The sequence below is a fragment of the Peromyscus eremicus genome, chromosome 1 (assembly GCF_949786415.1).
Source record: "Peromyscus eremicus chromosome 1, PerEre_H2_v1, whole genome shotgun sequence".
In the NCBI taxonomy this organism is placed as follows: domain Eukaryota; kingdom Metazoa; phylum Chordata; class Mammalia; order Rodentia; family Cricetidae; genus Peromyscus; species Peromyscus eremicus.
The window spans coordinates 69,984,466-70,006,143 of NC_081416.1; the positions used below are offsets into that span (position 1 = coordinate 69,984,466).

General features: G+C 50.7%; 1 protein-coding gene across 1 annotated transcript in view; it reads right to left on the reverse strand.

Moving 5' to 3' along the window:
• Positions 1 to 21,678, reverse strand: part of Lhpp (phospholysine phosphohistidine inorganic pyrophosphate phosphatase) — a 95,827-nt gene that overhangs the window by 41,962 nt on the left and 32,187 nt on the right. Inside the window, exons 5-6 of the mRNA XM_059265411.1 lie at positions 21,135 to 21,227; positions 14,464 to 14,555 (exon numbers count right to left, since the gene is read on the reverse strand). Coding sequence (XP_059121394.1) covers positions 14,464 to 14,555; positions 21,135 to 21,227 — 185 coding nt within the window. The remainder of the gene's footprint in view (positions 1 to 14,463; positions 14,556 to 21,134; positions 21,228 to 21,678) is intronic.

The following is a 21,678-nucleotide window of genomic DNA, read 5'->3' on the forward strand; positions in this document are numbered from 1 at the left end:
CAAGTCATAGCTGGGCCACAGCATCTGGTCCCCTTCCCATCCTACATGACTGTCTGTCTCCCTTCCTCCTTATAGTCCTAAGGTAAAGAACCGGCTCCACCCCCGGAAGAAGATGGAGGCGGTCTGGAGAAGTAGCTGCTTCCTGGAGGCACCAGAATCAGCATGTGTCACTGTCTCTCTGGCTTAGTCCAGGAGCAGAACATGGAGCTCTAATGAATGGGTTCCCCTAAGGGGTGGGATAGGTAATGGGTACCCCTCTGGCCCCTGCCCTGGCACACAGGCTTCCTGAGCCCCCTGCAGCAAAAGGACAGGGCAGATGTGGCCAGGGCTTGCTCCTCTCCCTCATTTACCTTCTCTTGACTCTCCTATGAGGTACTCATCTTTACCCTTCAGGATCCTCCTCAGGGAGAGGCGATGCTGGCTGGAGGCGTGTCCTGTGGCTGCAACCCCCATGCCATCCAGCCCAGAAGCAGCTCCTTGTTCACATGTGACTCTTTCCTGGTTTCTGCAGGGGGCCTTCCCCACCATAGGTGGCAGGATGGCGTCACACAGCCTGATTGCCAGACCGACAGAAGCCCCTTTAAAAGTCTGACCATGAGAAGGAATAGCACACATGGTTTGTTTCCATTTATAGCAAGTCCCGGGACAGGCAAAACTGTCTCTGCTATTAGCTATCACAAGGATGCGTCTGAGGGCTGGAGGGCAGAAGATGCTGGAAGGGCCAGGGCATTCACTCATTCATAGAGCTGCTTGCATCTGGGGTCTGTGTGCTTTTGTGATGCATTGATAATACGTTTTATTTGTTTATATATGAGAAGAACCCTGACCCCAGCAAACAGGATGTTTCTGATGCCTGCCTTCTGACCTAAACCCCCAGCCCAGGGGCCACTAACAGCTGGATATATGCTGGAGCACTTCGGCCTATCAAACTGACCAAATCTGTAACTGAGGGGCGGCTACCTCTGGGGTGGGGCCCTCAGGGCTGCCAGCCACAGGCCACACCACAAGGAGGGTTAGTTAGGTCGAGGGCTGGCACATGGCAAATGTACACAGAGCTGTCCTCAGACGAAGGCTCACAATGGGAAGCAGAGTCCCCACCCCTGACTTCCAAGAAGAGAAGGATTTCTACTCTATCCCAGAAACCACAGATGGGGAGATCCAGATTCGCACTGTATGGGGGCGGGAGGCCTCCTCTGGCATCCAAGGCTGGGAGAGGTATGTGCTCAGCTCTGGCTTCCACTGCTTTCAGGCCAGACCAGACAAAGTTCCCTACATCCCCTTCACTCTGCTAGCTTTCAACTTCCTGGGTACACGTAGCCCTGGGCAGCCCCAAGGGTCACTCCCTCACTGTTAGGTCACCTGCCAGGACACAGTGATGCCCTAGGACAGAAATATGGTGAGGCTCAAATACTCTTCATCTGATTTTAAGTACAAAACTGCATTTTATAAAGAATCGTATTTCATGTCTTTTTGTTATTGCTGCCTCTTAAGGAAACAGGCAGAACAAAACGCTAACTGGAGTTCCTCAGAGAGATGGGATTCTGAATTATTTCCTCTGTGCTTTCCCATATTTTCCAAAGGGCAGACATTTCTTGCAGAAATAGAAAAATCACTTTAATTTTAAAAATAAAAAAAAAATTGCAGCCTCTATTAAACACTTAAAAACAGGAAGGAGAACTGGAATCTCAAGGGCAGGAAATGGCTTTTCTATAGACTGCTGACTTGGGCCTAGGCAGGCCCCACAAGAACCCTCCACCTGACAGGAGGACAGAGCACAGCCTGGCATCATTGTGGAAGAGGCCCTGGCTACTCAGATCTCTCTTCTCAAGTAAGGTACTGAACCCAGGAAAGGCTCCCGGCTCCCAGGCTTCCCTGTCTCAGTTGTGATAGGGCTTCAGATCTTCTTCTCAGAGGCTCACAGCAGCTGCAGGCACAGGCACTTGTTATATGCCCACAGGCATGTCAACCCTGGAATGGAGTAAGTCTGAGGGGAAGATGACAGATGACGGGGCCTGGGGTCAGCTAGAAGTATATAGGCTGTGGGAGGACGGGACCCGCCCCCCCAGTCAGGGATTCTTGCCTCTCTCAGTACATGTACTGTCTATCCTACATATGGCCTACACAGGGTTGCATAATACTGGCTGAAATAGGGGAAATTCTCCCTCCTTTTCACCTCTCAGACAAGGACTTAGATCTGGGCACCTATCCCTCCAACAGGTCTTGACAGAGGATTTGGTATGCACCATACCCTGAGATGGGTACCAGGTGGCAATGAGGGTGGCCTGGGTAGACCCTGTTCATAGGACACATGTAACAAGGTGGGGACAAAAGACACTGGTCACAGAGTGGCTGCATCACAGCTACATTAAGAACTACAGGACAGGAGGATCAGTGTGATGAGGTCCAGATGTGCAGGACACAGATGGACAGCAGCTGTGAGGGCAGGCAGGCATGCCCTCCAAAACCCCCAAGGAAGGTGAGGGAGATCCGTGGGGAAAACGTGGGATTGAGAGGCTCGGGCCAGAGTAGGCAGGGCAGTGAGAACCCCGGACTTGTGCCTGCCCAGGCATTTAACTACACATACGTTTTTGCTTCTGGTTTCAAAAGAAATGAAAACATCTTCATGAGCTCCTAAACTATGGCAAGCCAGCCCACACAGCCCCAGACACCAGCAGAAAAAAAAAAAAAAATCTACAGGAACCACCAAAGCAAATGAGAAGCATGGCTGCCTTGGGCTGGAGTGCCAGGCTGAGCACACTGTCGGGGTGCATGGTACCTGGGGCAAGAGCTGCTCCGGAGCTGCCCACTGCAGCAACTGCCCTCAGGACACAGGGGGAGCAGCCTGAAAGAGGGGCAGACAGGAAAGACTCAACTGCAGTGAGCACCCTGGCTGCCATGGCACAATGTTCTACTAGCTGGTGAGACTCACTGCTACCTGAACCGGGAGGGACAGGAGAGGGATGGCATCCTGCCAGAGCTACAGCCGGGCACTGGGGAGCTTTGGAGCAGTGCAGGTTTGCTGCAGACCTTGGACTGGGCATCGGGGTAGAGGAGGTACCGATGGCATCTACAGCCTTGCACCAGGTATCTACTACCCCCCCAACTGCACAGCTCTGAAGTGTGGTCCTAACAAAATATCACACAACACAGCTCGCCTCAGGCTGGGCATGCCTGCCACCCACTCTCCGGGCCTTGATTCATGACACCCCTGGAGCCTCCATCCCGGAGGCTGCTTCTGGTCATGCGGCCAGCGGTCTGATGTCCAACATCTCCCTGGAGATGTGCCCTGGACTGTTCTCGGCAGCTGGAAAGCTGTGGGAAGACGGGGAAATTGGGAACTCTACAGTCACTTGAACTCTAGGGTCTACTAGGTTGAACTGTTCCCCGAATTTGAATTATTGAAACCCAGAGGCAGCTGAGTTTAAATAATTTACTATATTTACTTTCTAGGGTTGTTCCAAGAAGCAGCACCGGGGCTTGTCTCCTGGCGCAATGTGAGGCTCACATTCTTTTCCGAGATGGCTATTGTTTTTATTAGGAAACCAGGGAGTCTGAGCCACCTGGCGCTCTCCAGCAGAGCCAGGACTACATTCCAGGGGCCAGACTAAAGCCTCGGCTTGCCCACCTCCTGTCCACAGCCCACTGGGCTCGAGGGGGGCCCACCAGCTGGGACACTCACCCAGCCCGGCACTTCAGTGAGCGTCTTTCCATCTGGCTGCAGCAGCCCTGTCTGAGCTCCCCTCGAAGTTTATTTTAAACTATTTCACATGGAAACACTAAGCTTCCTCTTTACTGGTGGGGTCCAAGAAGGTTAACCCCTTCTTCTCCGTGCTGCCTGATGCCTGCCAGAACTGCCCCACCCACCCACCCCCACACATAGAGAGAAACAGCAACCAAGGGCTGCCTTACACACACGGCTGGGGATCCTACTTTCCATGAGCATCTGTACCCATGGGAGCTAGGATTCCTGGTGGAGCACTCCAGAATAAGCCTGTTCCACTGTGAGGTGGAGAGGCTAACAGAGAGGTGTAGGAAGGCCGGGGCCAGAGCAGCCTGCTAGCCCACAGACTCCCTAAACTCAGCCTCCCTCTTTAACAGGTCAGGTCAGAGCTCCCCAACCTGGCTCTGTTTTTAAGGCAGAGGTGGGATAACCGCCACCTTCCCTGGTCCAGAAGAGTCAAGGAATAAGGAAGAGTCAAAAGAGCTGCTTACGATACACTATGAGGAGAGACTTCTAAGTTGCACCATGGTCCCCAGGTCCTGAGAGACCAGGGCAGAACTGGAGCTCGGCAGTCACAGCCTGGGAAACCCTGAAACAGCCCCTCTTGGTTCTGCAGTTTGAACCCCTTGGGATGCAGTGCAGTGGAACACAGAGTTCAGACCCCAGTGCCAACAGCAAGCACCTTTTCTTCGGAACCATCAGATGCTGTGAGGGTGGGGACCTGTTGGGGCCCCACAGCACCCTGCAGGCCGAGAGTACCCCAGCCTCCCAGCCTCCTGCCTGATGCTGCTGACAATGGGTGCTGCACCTTCCTGCTACCGCTATCTGTATAATTTAGACACAAGAGACTAAAGAAAAAACAAAGAAAAAAACCCCAACCAACCAAACAAGATTAAACGAGAAGCCAGCATTTCTGCTAGGGCCGTGTGTAGAGCTGAGGCACTGAAGGAAATCCATATATCGCTTCTAAAACTGGGCACCACTGGCCATGGACTCCCCTACTCACCCATTGGAGGGCGTCTGGGAATTTCCTCTGTAGCAGAAGGTTCCAAGTTCCCCAGCGCCCGCCCCCCGACCCCCCCATGCAAAACCCATTCCTGGAGGCTTCTTCATCACTAGTGCCCAGTAAACCTGAGGTTCTCATCTTCAGAGCTCACACCCTGCCACACTAGCACACGATCACCAAGCACAAACGCCGCTTTCCCTGGACACTGAAGCCTCATAGCTAAGCCTTCACTGGAGACACAGGACACACATGCTGTTTGTGTGTGTCTTGCTCAACCTTTCCCAGCAGGGCGACCCCAGGTAAGTCAGCTCCTTCCTAGGGAAGTAGACTTCCGTCCACCTCGAGGCTCAGTGAGAGGGTATGAGGGGGCAGCCGGGAGGTCTCTGTTGCTCAGACTGGCTCATGCTCCCAGACAAGGCCAAAGAAGGCCAGTGAGGAATGAGCAAGTAGGAGGGTGGGGAGAGACAGCAGGAGTCAAGTTCTCCCTGCTGGAGGAGGAAAGTTGCAGCCAGGTGCCACTGGTAAGTACCTCACACTTTCCACAAATGGATGTGGACGCAGAAATAAGCTCGCCGTGTAAGTACACCATGAAGGTTGGGGCATGCACTTTTTCTCCTCTGGTAACTTGAGGGCCGAGAATGGCGACACCCAGAGGCACTCCTCACCCCAGGTTTAGAGGCTACAGGGCACTTGGCATGGAGAGAACCAGGGGCTTCCTGGAGAAATGGCTGATTCCAGGGTTGTGCAAAGACAGAAGATGAACCTGAAAGGGCTTTCTGCACCAGAAATCCAGGAAGGGCTCAGAGAACGGTGTGGGGGCATCCGAAGAATGTGGGGCCAGATGGAGGGGCTGCGAGGGGACACAATGAGGAGCGTTTGAGCAGACAAATGATAACCTGGTAGATCAAACAGGAACCTGCGGACTCACGGTGGTATAAATGAACTGGAAGAAAACTCTTGTTTTTTTTAGAGGAGAATGGCAATATTAAACCTAAGGACAAATGATGAAATTATTCCAGGACTGTCACAGAGACGACAGACTCGGGCTAGGGAGAGGACTCTGTGGTTAACAGTGTGCCCTGCTCTTGCAGAGGACCTCAGTTTAGTTCTCAACACCCTTGTCAAGTGGCTCATCACAACCTGTAATTCCAGCTACTGGGGACCCAAAACCTTCCTCTGGACCCTGTGACCAACTGCACTCATGGACACATCCCTCCTGCCCAACCCCACCATATGCACGTAATTTAAAAAAAAAAATCTAAAAAAGGAAAAATGACCAGCTCAAAACAGAAATGTCCACTGATATTGAGGGTACTGTGTGAAAGTGGGTGAGGGACAGGCCACTAGTGTCTCCCCACAGACATTAAGAGACAGTAGAAACACATGGTGGCTGACGCCTGTTTGCTTATGCTTAAGGCACAGTCTCACAGACCCCAGGCTTGAACTTGACCGCCTACCTCCAACGGTAGTCACCGTCGTCATCAAGCAATCAATGCTAACCTCACCAGTAACGGGCATCACTGGTCACCTGGCAGGATGGCACTCTGGGGGGAACCGGCCCTCATCTGCTGGCCCACAGTGTGAACTGGGTGTTGTGACGAGGAAAAAGCACATGAAACTGCTGCCTGTGGGCTTCAGAACCGCTGCTCCTGACAGAGCTGCGTCAGGGTAGAGCATGGGATGAAGGAGCCTGGAGGTCACCAGGGGACTTCACAGCTCTCTCAAGAGTTCTGGGAGTCACTAAAGAGACTTGAATGGGATCTGTGTGAAACAGCATATAAAGACATCTATTTGGAAAAATTCCAAAATGGTGTGGAAATAAGAAGGTTGGGGGAATTCTTTGTTATTTTTATTTATGGGTGTGCACGCCTCTGCACACTCGTGTTCATCTGTGATAGTGTGGGTGTGCCTATCATGAATGGCTGTGTGTGGAGGTTAGAGGACAAATCTCGTGGGTCAAGGCAGGGTCTCTGGCTGTTTGCTGCTGCAGACAGCAGGCTAGCTGGCCTGCAAACTTCCCATGATTCTCCTGTATGGGATTACAGCCGCTCACTGACACAGCCAGTCTTATGTGGGTTCTGAGGATCTGAACTCAGGTCCTCGTGTTTACAAGGCAAATGAATGCTTTACTCACGAGCCATCTGCCCAGCTCCTGGAGCAAAGCACATGTGGGGTGCAGAGGGAAAGGAGCTAGTGTTACCACCTGGTGTTGTCACCCTGCCCCTCTAGTCCCACCCGGCGCGGTGGAGCCTCCTGCTGGTTGGAGGACACTGAGAGTCCGGCATGAAGAAAGCTAGGCAGGGATCCTTACGGGATCCAGACAAGCTTAGGCGGGGACACATGGGAACAGGGGTGGAGGGGCACAGCATGGACAATGGCTCCGGGAACAAACGCAGAGGGGGCAGCAGGGGACTTGTGGGCAAGGACTCTCCTGACACAGGGACCCGGCCTTTCTCCTCTCTGACAATGGCAGGGGACCCAGGATTTTCCTCCTGGGAAGGTACCAGCTGGAGAAGAACAAAAGAGAAGCCTCCATGGGTCACAGAACCTGCTTTGGTTCTTGAGACCCCAGCCTGCCCTGCATCTAGCAAGCTAGCCCGACCCCAAGGATGACAAAGACACACATCAGCAGGGGAGCAGGAGGGGGTGAGCATGCATGGGAGTGAGCTGCGGGTACAGGGGCATGAGTGTGTGTGTGTGTGTGTGTGTGTGTGTGTGTGTGTGTGTGTTGGGGTGGGGGGTGAGAAGTGGGAGGGAGGCTGGCTGTGAGTGCCTGTGAATGTGCACTAGGGTCTGCTGTGCGGCAGCCTGTGGTCTGTGCATTCAAGTCCTGAACCAAGGAAGGGCTGGCTCTTCTAGAACCTGGTGATCAAGCGCCCTCTCGTGGCCAGAGCAGGAGGCAGCGCAAGAAAGAGGAAAAGGAAAGCTGACTGTGGAGCTGGTGGTGATCCTGGAGAAGAGGGATGGGAAGGAAAGACAATTAGGGGAGGGGGGACCTGGTGCTGTCCTGTCTTCCCTGAGCTTCACCCTCCCCAATACTTGAGGTACCTGTCAGACTAGCTGCATGGATACAGGAGGAAGCTTGGGCCTTTCAGCTAGCATGCGGAACCCAGGTCTGAGTATGGGATAAAATGAGGTCACCCTACACCAGGGAGAGGGAATACTGTGAGGACAGTTTGTGTGACAGCCCCCCATTCTTCCCTGTCACAGGCCAGGGTCAGATGCCACCGCCATCACCCCATGATCCTGGAGTAACCCTGTCTGAGGTACAGAGTCCTTGTCTAGATATGGTTTTGCTTGGTGGGGAGGGGCGGGGGGCTGGGACAAGTTAAAGTGTAGGGATACACTGGCTACCATTGCGCCCACTTAATGGGCCAGCCAGCCTGTGTTGGGGCAGGCAGAGTCCCGTGTCCAGTGATTTCCACTTAGGCAAGGGCCGCCCTGGTTGGGCATGGGTCAGCAGGTGTTAGCTCTGGTGGGATGGCTTTCCTTTTTGAGAAACCCCAAATCCACAAACCTTGGGCAAGGTGAGTGCACCCTGAAAGACCATTTGTTCTTACAACAGTGTCATGACACAGGGGACCCCTAAGGGTACAGGGCACAGTCAAAGTCACTTATGACACTTAGCCTTTCCCCTTTCTACTCAGCATGGTCACCACCTACACTCAGTGTTCCTGACCACCAGCCACTGCTTTAGCAACGGCAATCTAGGATGCAGAGGTGACGGTCACAGAGCAGAAGGAGTGGTTGGCAGGACATCCCAGCACCAATGTCCCTGCTCTATTTGGGCCTCAGTTTCTGTGTCTGCAAATGGGAGATGGCACAATGATATTGGGGGCTCTGTGGTCCCTCTGAGATTCGGCTCTGTTTCCTCTTTTATCTGTGGGAAATAGGACCAGCCTCCAGTACTGTCCTAGGGACCAGAGGACAGAGGACAATGCTAGACCACTGTCACCCTAATGCAGATGCCTTGGGCCTTTTACTCAGGCTTCTGGCACTCAGTCCTCTGGGGTCGACCCTAGGTAAGGGACCTCACCCCACTCCAGGCAGCTGGGTCTCTTCTGAGATGGCTCTGATGTACCTTTCTGGGTGCAGTTTCCTTGAGGAGTCTGTGAGGGCCCTTCCAGCGCCCCACGTGAACACAGCAGGAGCTAAAGGCTACACAGGGTTCCCGTCCGCCTCTCAGAGAAGCCTGGAAACCAGACTCTGCAGGCATCATCCACAGGCTCAAAGTGACACTTCCCAGGTGTGGGGATAAGGTCAGATGACCCATTGCAGGACCTGTTCTGGGTCAGAGGCTCCCAAAGCCTGGCCTTCCTGTAAACAAGCTCATTGGTAGAGTTGGTCCTCGGACCTGATGTGTTTGGAAGGGACAAAATGAGGAAGAGGAAGAGATCTGAGCCTGTCTGAATTCACAGGCCGCCCACTGGCACACACCGAGAGCACATATTGCAGGGGGCAGTGTGCAGGATGCCAGAGACGCTGCTGGAGTCACAGCAGCCACCAGGGCTATTCACAAAAGCCACCACTATTCCTTAGGGATAAGGGACACAGGACCCCTGTGGCCACCAGTGTGCAGTCTGCGGTCACCTGAGGGTGCATCTGTGAATTAAGAGTGTCATTTGCAGAGAGAAGGGGACGGTGCGAGAACAAACACACACCTCCAGTCACAAAAGCTTAGGGTTAGGGTTAGGGTTAGGGTTAGACTAAAATTTTCCAGTAGTTCACTGATAGTAAGTGTAACATAAAACGTTAGGGTTAGAGATAGGGTTAGCGGTCAGGGTTAAGATTAAGGTTAGATTTCCTAGTAGGCCACTGTGGTAGTTTGAATGTAACTGGCCTCCACAAGCTCATAGGGAGTGGCACTATTGGGAGATGTGGCTTTGTTGGAGTAGGTGCAGCCTTGTTGGACGAAGTGTGTCACTGTGGGGGTGGGCTTTGAGGTCTCCTATGCTCAAGTTACTCCCAGTGTCATAGTTCACTTCCTGTTGTCTGTGGATCAAGATGCAGAACTCTCAGCTCCCTCTCCAGCACCATGCCTGCCTGCATGCCACCGTGTTTCCCACCATGAGGATAATGAACTAACACTCTGAAACTGTAAGCCACCCCAATGAAATGTTTTCCTTTATAAAAGTTGCTGTGGTCATGGTGTCTCTTCACAGCAATAGAAAGACACCACTAAGACAGCCACTAACAGTAAGAGTAATGAAGTATCAACATTCCAAACTGTCTTCTCCATAGAAAATCAGTGCTGGGCTTGATCTCTACTTGGTCTCTGAAAACAGTGTTTCTTGCTTGTTTCCATTGGGACAAGTCACTTTTCAAGCCACTTGAGGCTCTCCTACCTGGCAGTGTTTCTAGGGCTATAACCTCTAGGTCCCTTGTGGTGATATTGTGTTCCCCAAAATATTGTGCACCCTAATAAACTTATCTGGGGTCAGAGAACAGAACAGCCACTAGATACAGAGGCCAGAAAATGGTGGCACACACGCCTTTAATCCTATCACTTGGGAAGCAGAGATCCATCTGGATCTCTGTGAGTTTAAAGCCACACTGGAAACAGTCAGGCATGGTGACTCACGCCTTTAATCCCAGGAAGTGAGCCTTTAATCCCAGGAAGTGATGGCAGAAAGCAGAAATGTATATAAGGCATGAAAACCAGGAACTAGGGGTTAAGCTTTTAGGCTTTTAGCAGCAGTCAGCGGAGATCCACTTGGATGAGGACACAGAGGCTTCCAGTCTGAAGGAAACAGAATCAACTGAGGAATTGGCAAGGTGAGGTGGCTGTGGCCTGTTCTGCTTCTCTGATCTTCCAGCGTTCACCCCAATACCTGGCTCCAGATTTGTTTTTATTAATAAAAACTTTTAAGATTCATGCTACAGTCCCTCAGCCTTTCAACACTCACGAACAATGGCACAAACTGAGCCTCTTGTGCTGGAATAGTCTCACTGTGGGTGACCTGTTGTGGAATATTATTTTCAGATGTGTTTACATTTGTTTATGCTGTGGAACATCTGTTTTAATGATGCAAAGATGTGTTGTATTCTTTTATGTTCCATTTACTTAACTCTGCGAAGCTATGCGACTTTGCCTGTCTAAAACACCTGATTGGTCTAATAAGGAGCTGAATGACCAACAGCAAAGCAGGAGAAAGGACAGATGAGGTTGGCAGGCAGAGAGAATAAATAGGTGGAGAAATCTGGGAAGAGAAGATCAAGGAATGAGAAAAGGAGAAGGAGGACTTCAGGTACCAGCCACCCAGCTACACAGCAAGCCATGGAGTAAGAAGTAAAGAAAGGTATATAGGATAAAGATAAAAGCACAGAGGCAAAAGGTAGATGGGATAATTCAAGTTAAGAAAAGCTGGCTAGAAACAAGCCAAGCTAAGGCCGGGCATTCATAAGTAATAATAAGTCTCTGTGTGTATTTATTTGGGAGCTAAGTGGTGGGTCCTCAAAGAGTAAAGAGTAAAAGAGTTAAAAAAACAAAAAACAAAAATACAACCAACTATAGTGACCCAGTTGCTCCCTTGTAAGAACTAAGATTCTTATTTTGTCATTCTCCAGGCTAGCAAAAGAGGATCTGCCTCCTCACAAACAAGTCCTGTCTTGTGGAACCAGGGCAAGTGGTCAGTTTCCAGAAGCCTGTTGGTAATTAACCACAGCTGCACAGTCACCACCCTGGGCTACCAACAAAGGACTTGGCATGTGCCAGGCACTAGACGGAACTTTACAGTTACAGAAAGATACCATAAAACAATCAAGAAAAAAGCACGCTGCACAGTATAATCCCATTTTTGTAATAAAGGAAAACCCAAAACATTAGCCATGTGCTTGTATGACCAAAAGGGTGGTCTCCAGATGGAATTCTCTCAGCAAGTGCAAGCTCCATCAGGTGGATATCACTTTCCTCTTGCTGATTTTAGGTTTTATGGTGCTGGGGATTGATTGGGTCTAGGGCTTCACACATGTTGGGTAAGTGTGGTATTGTATTCCCCCAAATATTGTGCATGGTAATAAACTTATCTGGGGTCAGAGACAGAGCAGCCACAATATTAAACATAAAGGATAAGCAGTGGTAGCACACGCCTTTAATCCTAGCATTCCAGAGGCAGAAATCCATGTGTTCAAGGATATAGACAGGCATGGTGACTCATCACACCTTTAATCCCAGAATAATCCCAGGGAGTGGTGGTAGAAAGCAGAAAGGTATATAAGGCGTGAGGACTAGAAGCATTTGGCTGGTTAAGCATTTTGGCTGGTTAAGCTTTCAGGCTTTCGAGCAGCAGTTCAGCTGAGAGCCATTCGGATATGAGAACACAGAGGCTTCCAGTCTGAGGAAACAAGATCAGCTGAGAAGTTGGCCAGGTGAGGCTAGCTGTGGCTTGTTCTATCTCTCTGATCTTCCAGTGTTCACCCCAATACCTGGCCTCAGGTTTGATTTTATTAATAAGAACTTTTTAAGATTCATGCTACAGGTAAGCACTCTACCACTGAGCTACACCCCACCCCACCGACACTTCCCTCTGAATGGCATGAAGATGACTGGACTCTGCAATGGGCCCACACCTGGGGGACTAGCGTGGGTGTAGCTCCTAATCCTACTTGTGTGTGGGCCTCCCTCCTGTGTGAGGGATCTTCCTTAGAGACTCAGCAGCCTAGAGGTTTGTTCCAGCCAAGAGCAAAGCCACAGTGCATTCTGAGTACATGGGCCACACAGGTTTAGACTGGCCAGGCAGGCCCCAGCCAAGGACACATTTTCCTCAACTAAGGTGTTTTCCTTAATAAACTAGAGTAGTCCTGCTTCTGGGCTTTCAAAAACAAAAGTGCTACTCACGTGTCTGGCCACTAAGTTGCAACACACACAGAACATGTGCCAGCTGGGCTCCCACAGCTGAGCAGCATGGGACACCACCATAAGCAGTGCAGCCACAGAAGGGTGCTGAGCCCCACTGCCCAGTGAGGAGCCTCTGGCCAGGAGAAAGCAGAATCAGGCTTTGCAACTCTCAGGGAAAAGAGGGATCATGGATCATAAAGTCTGCTATGGCCTGAATGTGTCCCCTCAAATTCTGGTGTTGAAAACTGAATTCCTGGTGCAACAGTGTTGGAAGGTGGGCCTTGGGGAGGCACTTGGTCGTGAGGATTGATACCCCATGAAAAGGCCTTGAGGGAGTGGGCTCTCTGCTTCCTATCGCACATGTTAGAATCCACTATCCCTCCTCCTCTGGGGATACAGGAAGACACATCTGGAGCCATCTTGGAATGGGACACTGACCTATCGGCACCTTGATCTTGGACTCCCAGGCTTCAGAACCGTGAGGGACTCCATTTCTTGTCTTCAGCAATGTGGTACTGTGTTTTACATCAGTGCGAACAGACCAGGAAGGGGCAGGCTGGCCACTTGGGAAAAATGCTTTTGTAGCCTCTGAGCAGGACTCCCTCAGGTCAGATATAACCAATGGAGACATGAGAGCCTCCTCAGAGAGGCTGGGGAGGAAAGAAAGTCTGTTTTTCAGGGATGCTGAGGTTTCAAAGGCACTTCCACCCTGGGAGAGTCTCAGTTAGAAGCCACTTGAGTGTGGACACTCCCTCCCTCACTCTGAGCTTATATCAGCTCATGCCTGCCTCGGGTTTCTCACCCAGGATGATCTCAGAGTGAAGGTTAGGCCATCGGTGGATTCTAGCCCTGTCTAAGGCAATCATTCAGATGTGTGTGACTGATCTACCATCCTTCAAATCCAGATAACCATGTTTTCACCAAGTCTCTCTAGCACTGACAAAATGGTGCTTTGTTTGAATGGCCTGGCCACAATGGAAGCCACTGAAAATAGGCAAGGCAGGGGCTAGTGATATGGTTCGGTTGGTAAAATGCTTGCTTACAATGCACAGAGCCCTGGGTTCGATCCCCAGCACAGCATAAATTAGGAATGGTGACACACTCCTATAATCCTAATACTTGGTAGGTAGAGGTGGGGGTGGAGGGGCTCAGAAGTCCCAGGTCAATTCTGGCCACATAGCAAGTTTGAGTCAAGCCTGAGCTACATGCGACCCTGTCTCGAAACATAAAAGAGGGGTAGGAGAGGGGGGAGGGGAGAAATTATGTAATTATATTTTAATTATAATAAAACATTATTAAGCAATAAATAAAGAAGCAAGACATGGCTGATGCATAAGACCCTCTCAACGGCGAAGCAAGTCACAGCCCAGTCCCCAGAGGGCAGACCCAACTGCCCAGTTCCCAGCAATTGTTCATAAACGTCATACCCAGAGTATCCCAGACAGCTATCTGTGGTCTCTGTGCCTCTCACAGGTTGGAGAAGGTGGAATGAAAAGAAAAGGAAGGTAGCCAGACAGCATGAGGCCAGCTGTAACCTCAATGGCTGCAAAGGTTCTGAGCACACTGCCCAAAGGAGTGGATGGTTCCACCCGATTCCCTGGCCGCAGCCCCAGCATGGGCAGAGCTTCGCCTCTTTATCCTCACTCCACACAGATTCACATCCGCCTCGAGGTCCAGGCTCTGCCTCGAGAGCCACTCTGCCTCACCACCACCACACAACGAAGGACAGTGATTTCTACCACAAAGGTCAGCCATCCGGGTCCTGAGAGGCCAGCTACAGACAAGGCTGTGAATGTCCACATACTGTTTGTTTGGAAAGAAAAGCCCCAAGACAGGAAGGCTGTCACCCTGGGAAGGTCCAGAGAAGAGCAGGAAAACGAAGCGGCCGCGGGCACTGACCTGAACTTTCCAGTCCGCACCTGCAGCGCTCTCATTCCACACTGCTGGGCGCCGCCAACGTCACCCACGATGTCGTCGCCAATCATGATGGCCTGTCAGTAGTGAAATATGCTCAGAAGTTATGTCAGGAGAGTCTTATTCCTGGGTTCTTCATCTTTCTTTTTTTCTTTTCGTGACATAATAAACGGCTTGATTTGATGTTTAAAGCCACCATCATACAAATTAAACAAGATAATATTGTCATTGTATTGATTTAAAGTCAACCCACCTTGAATCTATCTCCCGCTGCCCCCCTGGGCCATGACCAGTTTATTTATTCAATGTGAAATCAATCAGCAGCCGTCCAAGTAATCTGGTGCTTTGAGGGGCACCCGCCTCCACACAGAGCAGACTGCCTTTTACTTGATGCTAAATGCTCCTCTGGGGTCAGGTGATTGTGTTGTGAAAACTAAGTCAGTGTCTGGCAAGTCTGTGTAGTCTCCATTTCAAAAGGTTTTGCTTTCAATTGTCAAGTGACTCCGTGTAAAAACCAAACTCTAACCACACACACACACACACACACACACACACACACACACACACACACACACAAGAAATACTTGCTTACTGGCTAGTAAGTCTAGAAGCAGTCTGTGGGACAGATTCCTCCCACCTGAAACAACCCCCCAAACCAGGCAAGTTCTCAGAACCAACAGTTCTCAAGGCACTGGACATCACACAAGGAGGGTGTGTCTTTCCAGGCACAGGAAGCAGGTGAGGTGAATCTGTGACTCGCCCAGCCCTTGCCTTCAGTGTTCTCACGGTGTATGTGTGGGGAGGATATCATGGGCTGAGCTATACCCTCCGAAGTCAGCAAGGCCTGAACCCCAGTGTGAGTACTTGGACATGGCACCTGCAGAGGTAACTGAGATTCTGTGAAGTCAAGGGTAGAGCCCTGACCCAGTGTGACTGGGGTCCTTATTGGAGGGGGAAGAGACCCCACAGCTGTCTCCAGACAAGTGCAGCAAAGGCCACGTGAGGACACAGCAAAGAGGCAGCCACTGTGGTTTGGATATGGTTAGAGGGTATCTCCCAAAGGTTTATGTGCTGGTGGCCTGGTCTCCAGTGTCATGGTATCAATGGAGGCACCTGTAATGGACGCAACTGGAAATCATTACATTAAGCAAAACAAGGCAGACTTAAAAAGGCAAATACAGCATGTTTCCTCTCATAAGCAGAATCTGAAATTGAAACTAAACACATATGTGTGTATCTGTATATGTGCGTGTGTATGCACTTATGTGTGTGTGTGTGTGCATGCGTGTGTGCATTTATATATGTGTGTGGTTATAGGTCCTGAAACTAGAAAGGCGACCACGTGAAGAAAGGAACAGCAGGACGGTGGGAAGTAGAAATAGTAAAGGAATACATGGAAAGGAAGCAGAACAGGGCTGCCTAGCAGAGAGGAGACCACCTGGAGGCCAAGGGGTGTCAGGGACCAGTGCACACTTGAAAATCTTCACTGGATTTCTCTGACCTCTCTTCCACCTCCTTCCTGTGTTTCACAGATATGTTACAAATACTGGTGACAAGCTGATTTCCATCAATGTCCCCAGATAATCATATGGTGCTTACTCTTAGAGTATTATGGAAGGTCAAGACATTCTGGTCTTCCACTTGTAGTAATGCACCAAAGTTCCTTTTAAAACTCACTTAATTTTTATTTATTTATTTTTCTTTCTTTTTTATTATTATTATGAAATTTTCTGTTCATTTTACATACCAACCACAGGTGCCCCTCTCCTCCCTCTTCCCACCTCCCAGCCTTCCCCTCCCCAACCCACGCCCCCCATTCCCACCTCCTCCAAGGCAGGGACTCCCATGGGGAGTCAGCAGAGCCTGGTACATTCAGTAGAGCCAGGTCCAAGCCCCTCCCTCTGAAGGCATGTAAGGTGTCCCACCATAGGCACTGGGCTCCAAAAAGCCCACTCATGCAGTAGGAACGGATCCTGATCCCACTGCCAGGGGCCCCTTAAGCAGATCAAGCTAAACAACTGTCTCGCCTATGCAGAGGGCCTAGTCCAGTCCCATGGAGGATCCACAACTATTGGTCCACAGTTCATGAGAACATAAGGGAATGGGATGGTCAAGCTGGAACAGGGACAGAGTGGGAGAGCAAGGAAAGAGATACCATGATAGGGGGAGACATCAAGAGAACAGGAAAAAACAGGGTGCTAGGGAAGTTCCCGGGAATCCACAAGAATGACCCCACCTTAGACTACTAGCAATAGTGAAGAGGGTGCCTGAACTGGCCTACTCCGGTAATCAGGTTGGTGACTACCCTAACTGTCATCATAGAGCCTTCATCCAGTAACTGATAGAAGCAGATGCAGAGATCCATAGCCAAGCACCAGGCTGAGCTCTGGAAGTCCAGTCCGAGAGAGGGAAGAGGGATTCTATGAGCAAGTGCATCAGGATCATAATGGGGAAACCTGCAGAGACGACCAAACCAAACTAGTGGGAGCTCACTTAAGTTTTAAAAAGTCAGTTTAAAGCAATTCTGAGCAGATAATGGTGCCTGTGGCAAGAGCCCAGTTTTGACAAAACACAGAACCTTCTCCTAGGAGGACAGTGTTGGGGGGAACACTGCTCGGAGCTGGAGTGAAGGTTCTCTGTTTTGTCTTCTACCAACTTTCATACAGCAGTGTAGAAACCATCCAGCCACCTGGGAAGGTCCAGCCAGTGACATCTACTTGCCCTAGTGGGACAGCCTGGGGCACAGTGACACATGGGCTTGAGACTCCAAAGCTGTAGGACTACCCAGCAACTTGCACAAAGTGGCCTCAGGTACAGATGGCCAGATGCTTCATGTCAGGCTTGCTGGCTCCCTTTCCAGGAGCCACGCTAAAACTGTTGATTCAGCCTTTGAACACTCAAGGGTTCCGACTCGGGCATCTACTGCTGCCAAAGGCGTTGGGACCTTTGTGTGACTGGGATTCCTAGAAATGGAACGCAAATCCCAGCTACGGCATGTCATGCCTGGCACCCTCCGTGCCTCTGAGAACAGTAGAATTGTGTACATGTGGGCTAGGGCTGTAGCTCAGTCAGTATAGAGTTCTTAATTAGTACACACAAGGCTGTGGGTTTGAGCCCCCAGCAATGTATACACTAAGTGGGGTGGCCTTAGGAGAGAGAGGCAGAAAAATCAGAAGTTCAAGGTCATCCTCAGCTACACAGTGAATTCAAGGCCAGTCTGGACACATGAAATACTGCCTCAAAGCAAACTCTTATGTATGTGCATGCACACATACAACTAGACAGTGGCAACTGTCTTCTCAGGATCCTCTCAGGCTGGTATTTGCTGATGTGGCTCCTGGAGATGGTTTCTGAAAAAAACTAATCCCGTGGAGGAAGTGCTATCACATAGAAGAGCATCTGTGGGACAGATGCTTGGGACGATGACATGATGCCAGCATGGGACAGAACCCCAGGAAGCAGAGATGTGGGTGGCAGGGAGCTGGGGCTAGACATGGGCAGCCAGTGGGGTGTGCAGTGAAGCCTGTCTGGGCCAGCTTGTGGGCTCCGCATACCAAAATGCTCTCAGAACCCTGGGGAATTTCCAGATTTACCATCAGTGAAGGACAATAATCACACCGAGAGGAGCAATTATTGCCAAATCATTTAGGATTTAAAAAATCATTGGCAAGAAGATGGAGGTCAAGAGGTGCACTGTCGGGGGAAATAAAAAACTCTACCTGTCAGGCTTGGCTTTTACTCCTTCCTGACTGTGATGTGATACAGGGGAGACAGGCATTCAAAACTGAAGGACTGTAGTCCAAGAGAACCCAGAAATGCGGAGGGCTGCAGGGAGCTGTCACCCTCCAAGACAGGCTCTGTGGTTTGGATTTGTGACTCTGGTGTGGGGCATGTGGGTCAGTCGGCAGAGCACTTGTCTGGTGTGTGTGGAAGCCTGCATTCCTATTCCCCCAGCAGCAAAGAGAACAGGGGCTGGTAGCAAATGCTTGAGATCGTGGAATTCGGGAGACGGGGCAGGAGTATCAGAAGTTCAAGCTCATCGTCGGCTACAGAGTGAGGTAAAGACAGTCTGGGCTAAAAGAGGAGATCCTCCGGCTCCTTCAGTACTGCCTGCTTGCAGGTCTCTCCTTCACCATCCTGGGTGCTCAGAAGAATGGAGCCTAACAGGTGACATGCTTTGGAGGACAGACTTTCAGAGCCCAAGGGCTTCCCAAGAAAGTCTGTGTTCCGTGAGCTGTCAGCTCTCCCTAGACTCTGCTGGGCAGAGTCCGCCCCCGTCACAGGGAAGCACACAGTGGGGCAGGCAGGGCACACACCCTGCATGGAGAGTCCTCAAGGGATATCTACACCTTCAGCTTCCAGTCACCTCAGAAATGCAGAGGTGACACTCACCAAGCCATTTCCACCATGGCCTGGCACATTTATAAGGACAAACACTAACATGGCAAAAGCCAAGGATCTTTTTTTATGTGATTTTTTAAAAAATGTGTATTTAAGGGGTGCTGTTCTCCTTATTTCTGGACCCTTGAAAGGGCCTGATTACCTCTAAGGGCGATGAATTTCCAAACATCTAGGGTAAGCCCAGTCCTCTGCTGTTTCTAGGCTGTTTGGGAAAAATCTGGTGGAAACTGGGTTGGGGGCTGCCACCAGGGGAGCTCAGGCTCTAAACACCTCTGCAGAGCCATTACCAAGGGAAGAGCGGTGATGACTTTATTGATTAGGGCAGCTCAGAACAGTTAAGGTGAGCCATGACCTGGCACCTGGGCAGCCTGCAGCAGCCCTTCCCAGGCCATTTCCATTAAAAGCACACACACACACACACACACACACACACACACACACACACACACACACTACAGAGCCAGGGATTATTACTTGTGTGGGCCTATAGTTAGGTGAAACTCTGTCTACACATTCCGAGATTTAAATAACACTAGCAAGCCTTTCCGCAAAACGGCAGGCTGGAGCCAGGAGAGAACGACAGTGAGGAGATGCACAGGTACCGTGTTTAAACTCAGACCGCATTAGCTCGCCCAGTGCCAGGCACAAAGCCCAGGTGTGCACCACGGCACACATACGGAGGTCAGAAGACGAGTTCCAGGAGTCAGTTGTCCTTCCACCCTGGGAGGCCTGGTCATCAGGCTTGGCTGTGGGTGATTTAACCCACTATGTTAGCACGCCAGTCTGAACTCTAGAACATTTTTATCACCCACAGGAGACCAGGTACTCATGAACCGACGTTCATCACGTGCCCACACCTCAACCTCTGGTAACCACTAGTCCACTCTCTCTGCCTCTGTGGGCTTGCCTGTTCTGGACAAGCCCTATAAAAGGATTCCATGCATGCTTTTACACCTAGCTTCCTGTCCTTGGCAGACTACGTTCATGGTCCATCCCTCCTCTTTATGACTCGGTGATACTTCACTGTCTGAGTGGGACACATGCTGCTGACCCATTCCTAGGGGATAGGCAGACAGCTGAGTTCTGTCCAGCCTTTCAGTTACTGTAAATACAGCTGCCATGATCATCTATACGTGGTCTAGAGGACTCTTTGGTTCTGGGGCTCAAAACCAGGGCTTCGTTCTTGTTAGGCAAGTGCTCAACCACTGAGGCACCCTCAGGCCCTCCAAGTCTGTTGTTGTTTGAACACCAGTTCATCTGGGTCCACACCTGGGAGTGTAACCACGGGGGCAGATGGCAGACTCATCACCAAAGTTTCCCTCACAGCACTGGTGCGCTAAAGCAGTCCTACCGGCAGGACACAGGGCCCCAGCTCTTCCACATCAACACTTGCCATTTCCTGCTGTTTCTCTCCTTTAGTGGCCATAGTGGATGATGGGGTTTGACTTGTGGTCCTAAGGAACCAAGAGACTCAGCATCTTTCTGTCTGCTCTTGGGTCATTGCCTGGGGTTTTTACTGCTTCGCGCTTTTGTTAAAATGCTCGGTTTTAAAGGAAACATTTTAACATGGAAGGATCCAATAGGCCCGAGATTTGCTTTAAAACACGACAGTAACAAGTCAGCTCTGGGGCTGAGGGGATGGCTTAGCTGGAAGAGTGCTTGCTGCGCGAACATGAGTCCCATGAGCATCTGGGCACAGCAGCACACATCTGTAATCCCAGTGTCCTATGTTGAGACGGGAGAAGCCCTGGAAACTCACGGGTTAGCCAGCTTGGCATAGGCAGTGGCAGGTAAGAGAGACCTCATCTCAGAGTACACGGCAACCCGAGGTTGTCCTCTGCCCTCCACATGCACACTGTGGCACACGTGTACCTGTGACTTACACACACATTCACGCATGTACACACACACACACACACACACACACACAGAGAGAGAGAGAAAAAAAACAAGAAAGGAAAAATTTGTTTTTTAAGAGGGGGGAAAGCATTACAAGAGAAGAATGTGTGTGATCTGGTTGTTGGGACACATGGCGAGTAACTATCTCGTTCCTCTCAGGGAGAAGAGTTCTGGGCCGGAAGGGTGGCTCAGTGGATAATGGCACTGGCTGCTGATCCTGACAATCTGAGTTCAATTCCTGGAACCCACGGGGTGGAGGGAGAGAATGAATGGACACCATCCCCCACCCAGAAGAACTAAGTCAGTAAAGGTCCTTTTAAAAAGTTAAAGAAGAGAGGAGATTCTGCCCCTCCTACCTGGTGAGCTTCCACCCCAATGGCTTGTAGGGCAGACTTGAAGAACTCAGGGGAAGGTTTCCCGACCACTTCAGCCTCAATACCACAGGCATACTGGCAAAGAAAAGACAGAACACAGGTTTGAGATCAGGAACAGGAATGTGACCAAACATGGGAGAGACTGTCTTGTGATGGGTGAAGCCCTTCACAAAGCAGGATGCTAATGGACCTCAAAAACATTTCACAGACAAGAGTGCCACAATTCCACAATAGGCTGCAGCCCAGAATGCTTAGGATACCTACCCTCAGCTCTGCCACCTGCTCCAAGGCTGCCTACAGCAAAGTGGCACACATACCTAGCAAAGCCACAGGCCTCCCAAGAGACAGGGGACCAGGGCTCTCATCTGCCTGTTCAGCTACAATCCCGTTCTCTTGCCCTTTCCTGCTGCCCACCTCCAAGTAGATCACAGGCTCCCCTAAGGGGTCCAGGATTCAATCCACCCACCTGTGTTGTGGAATATTCGTTTAAGACGTGTTACATCCACTTATGCTGTGGAACATTTGT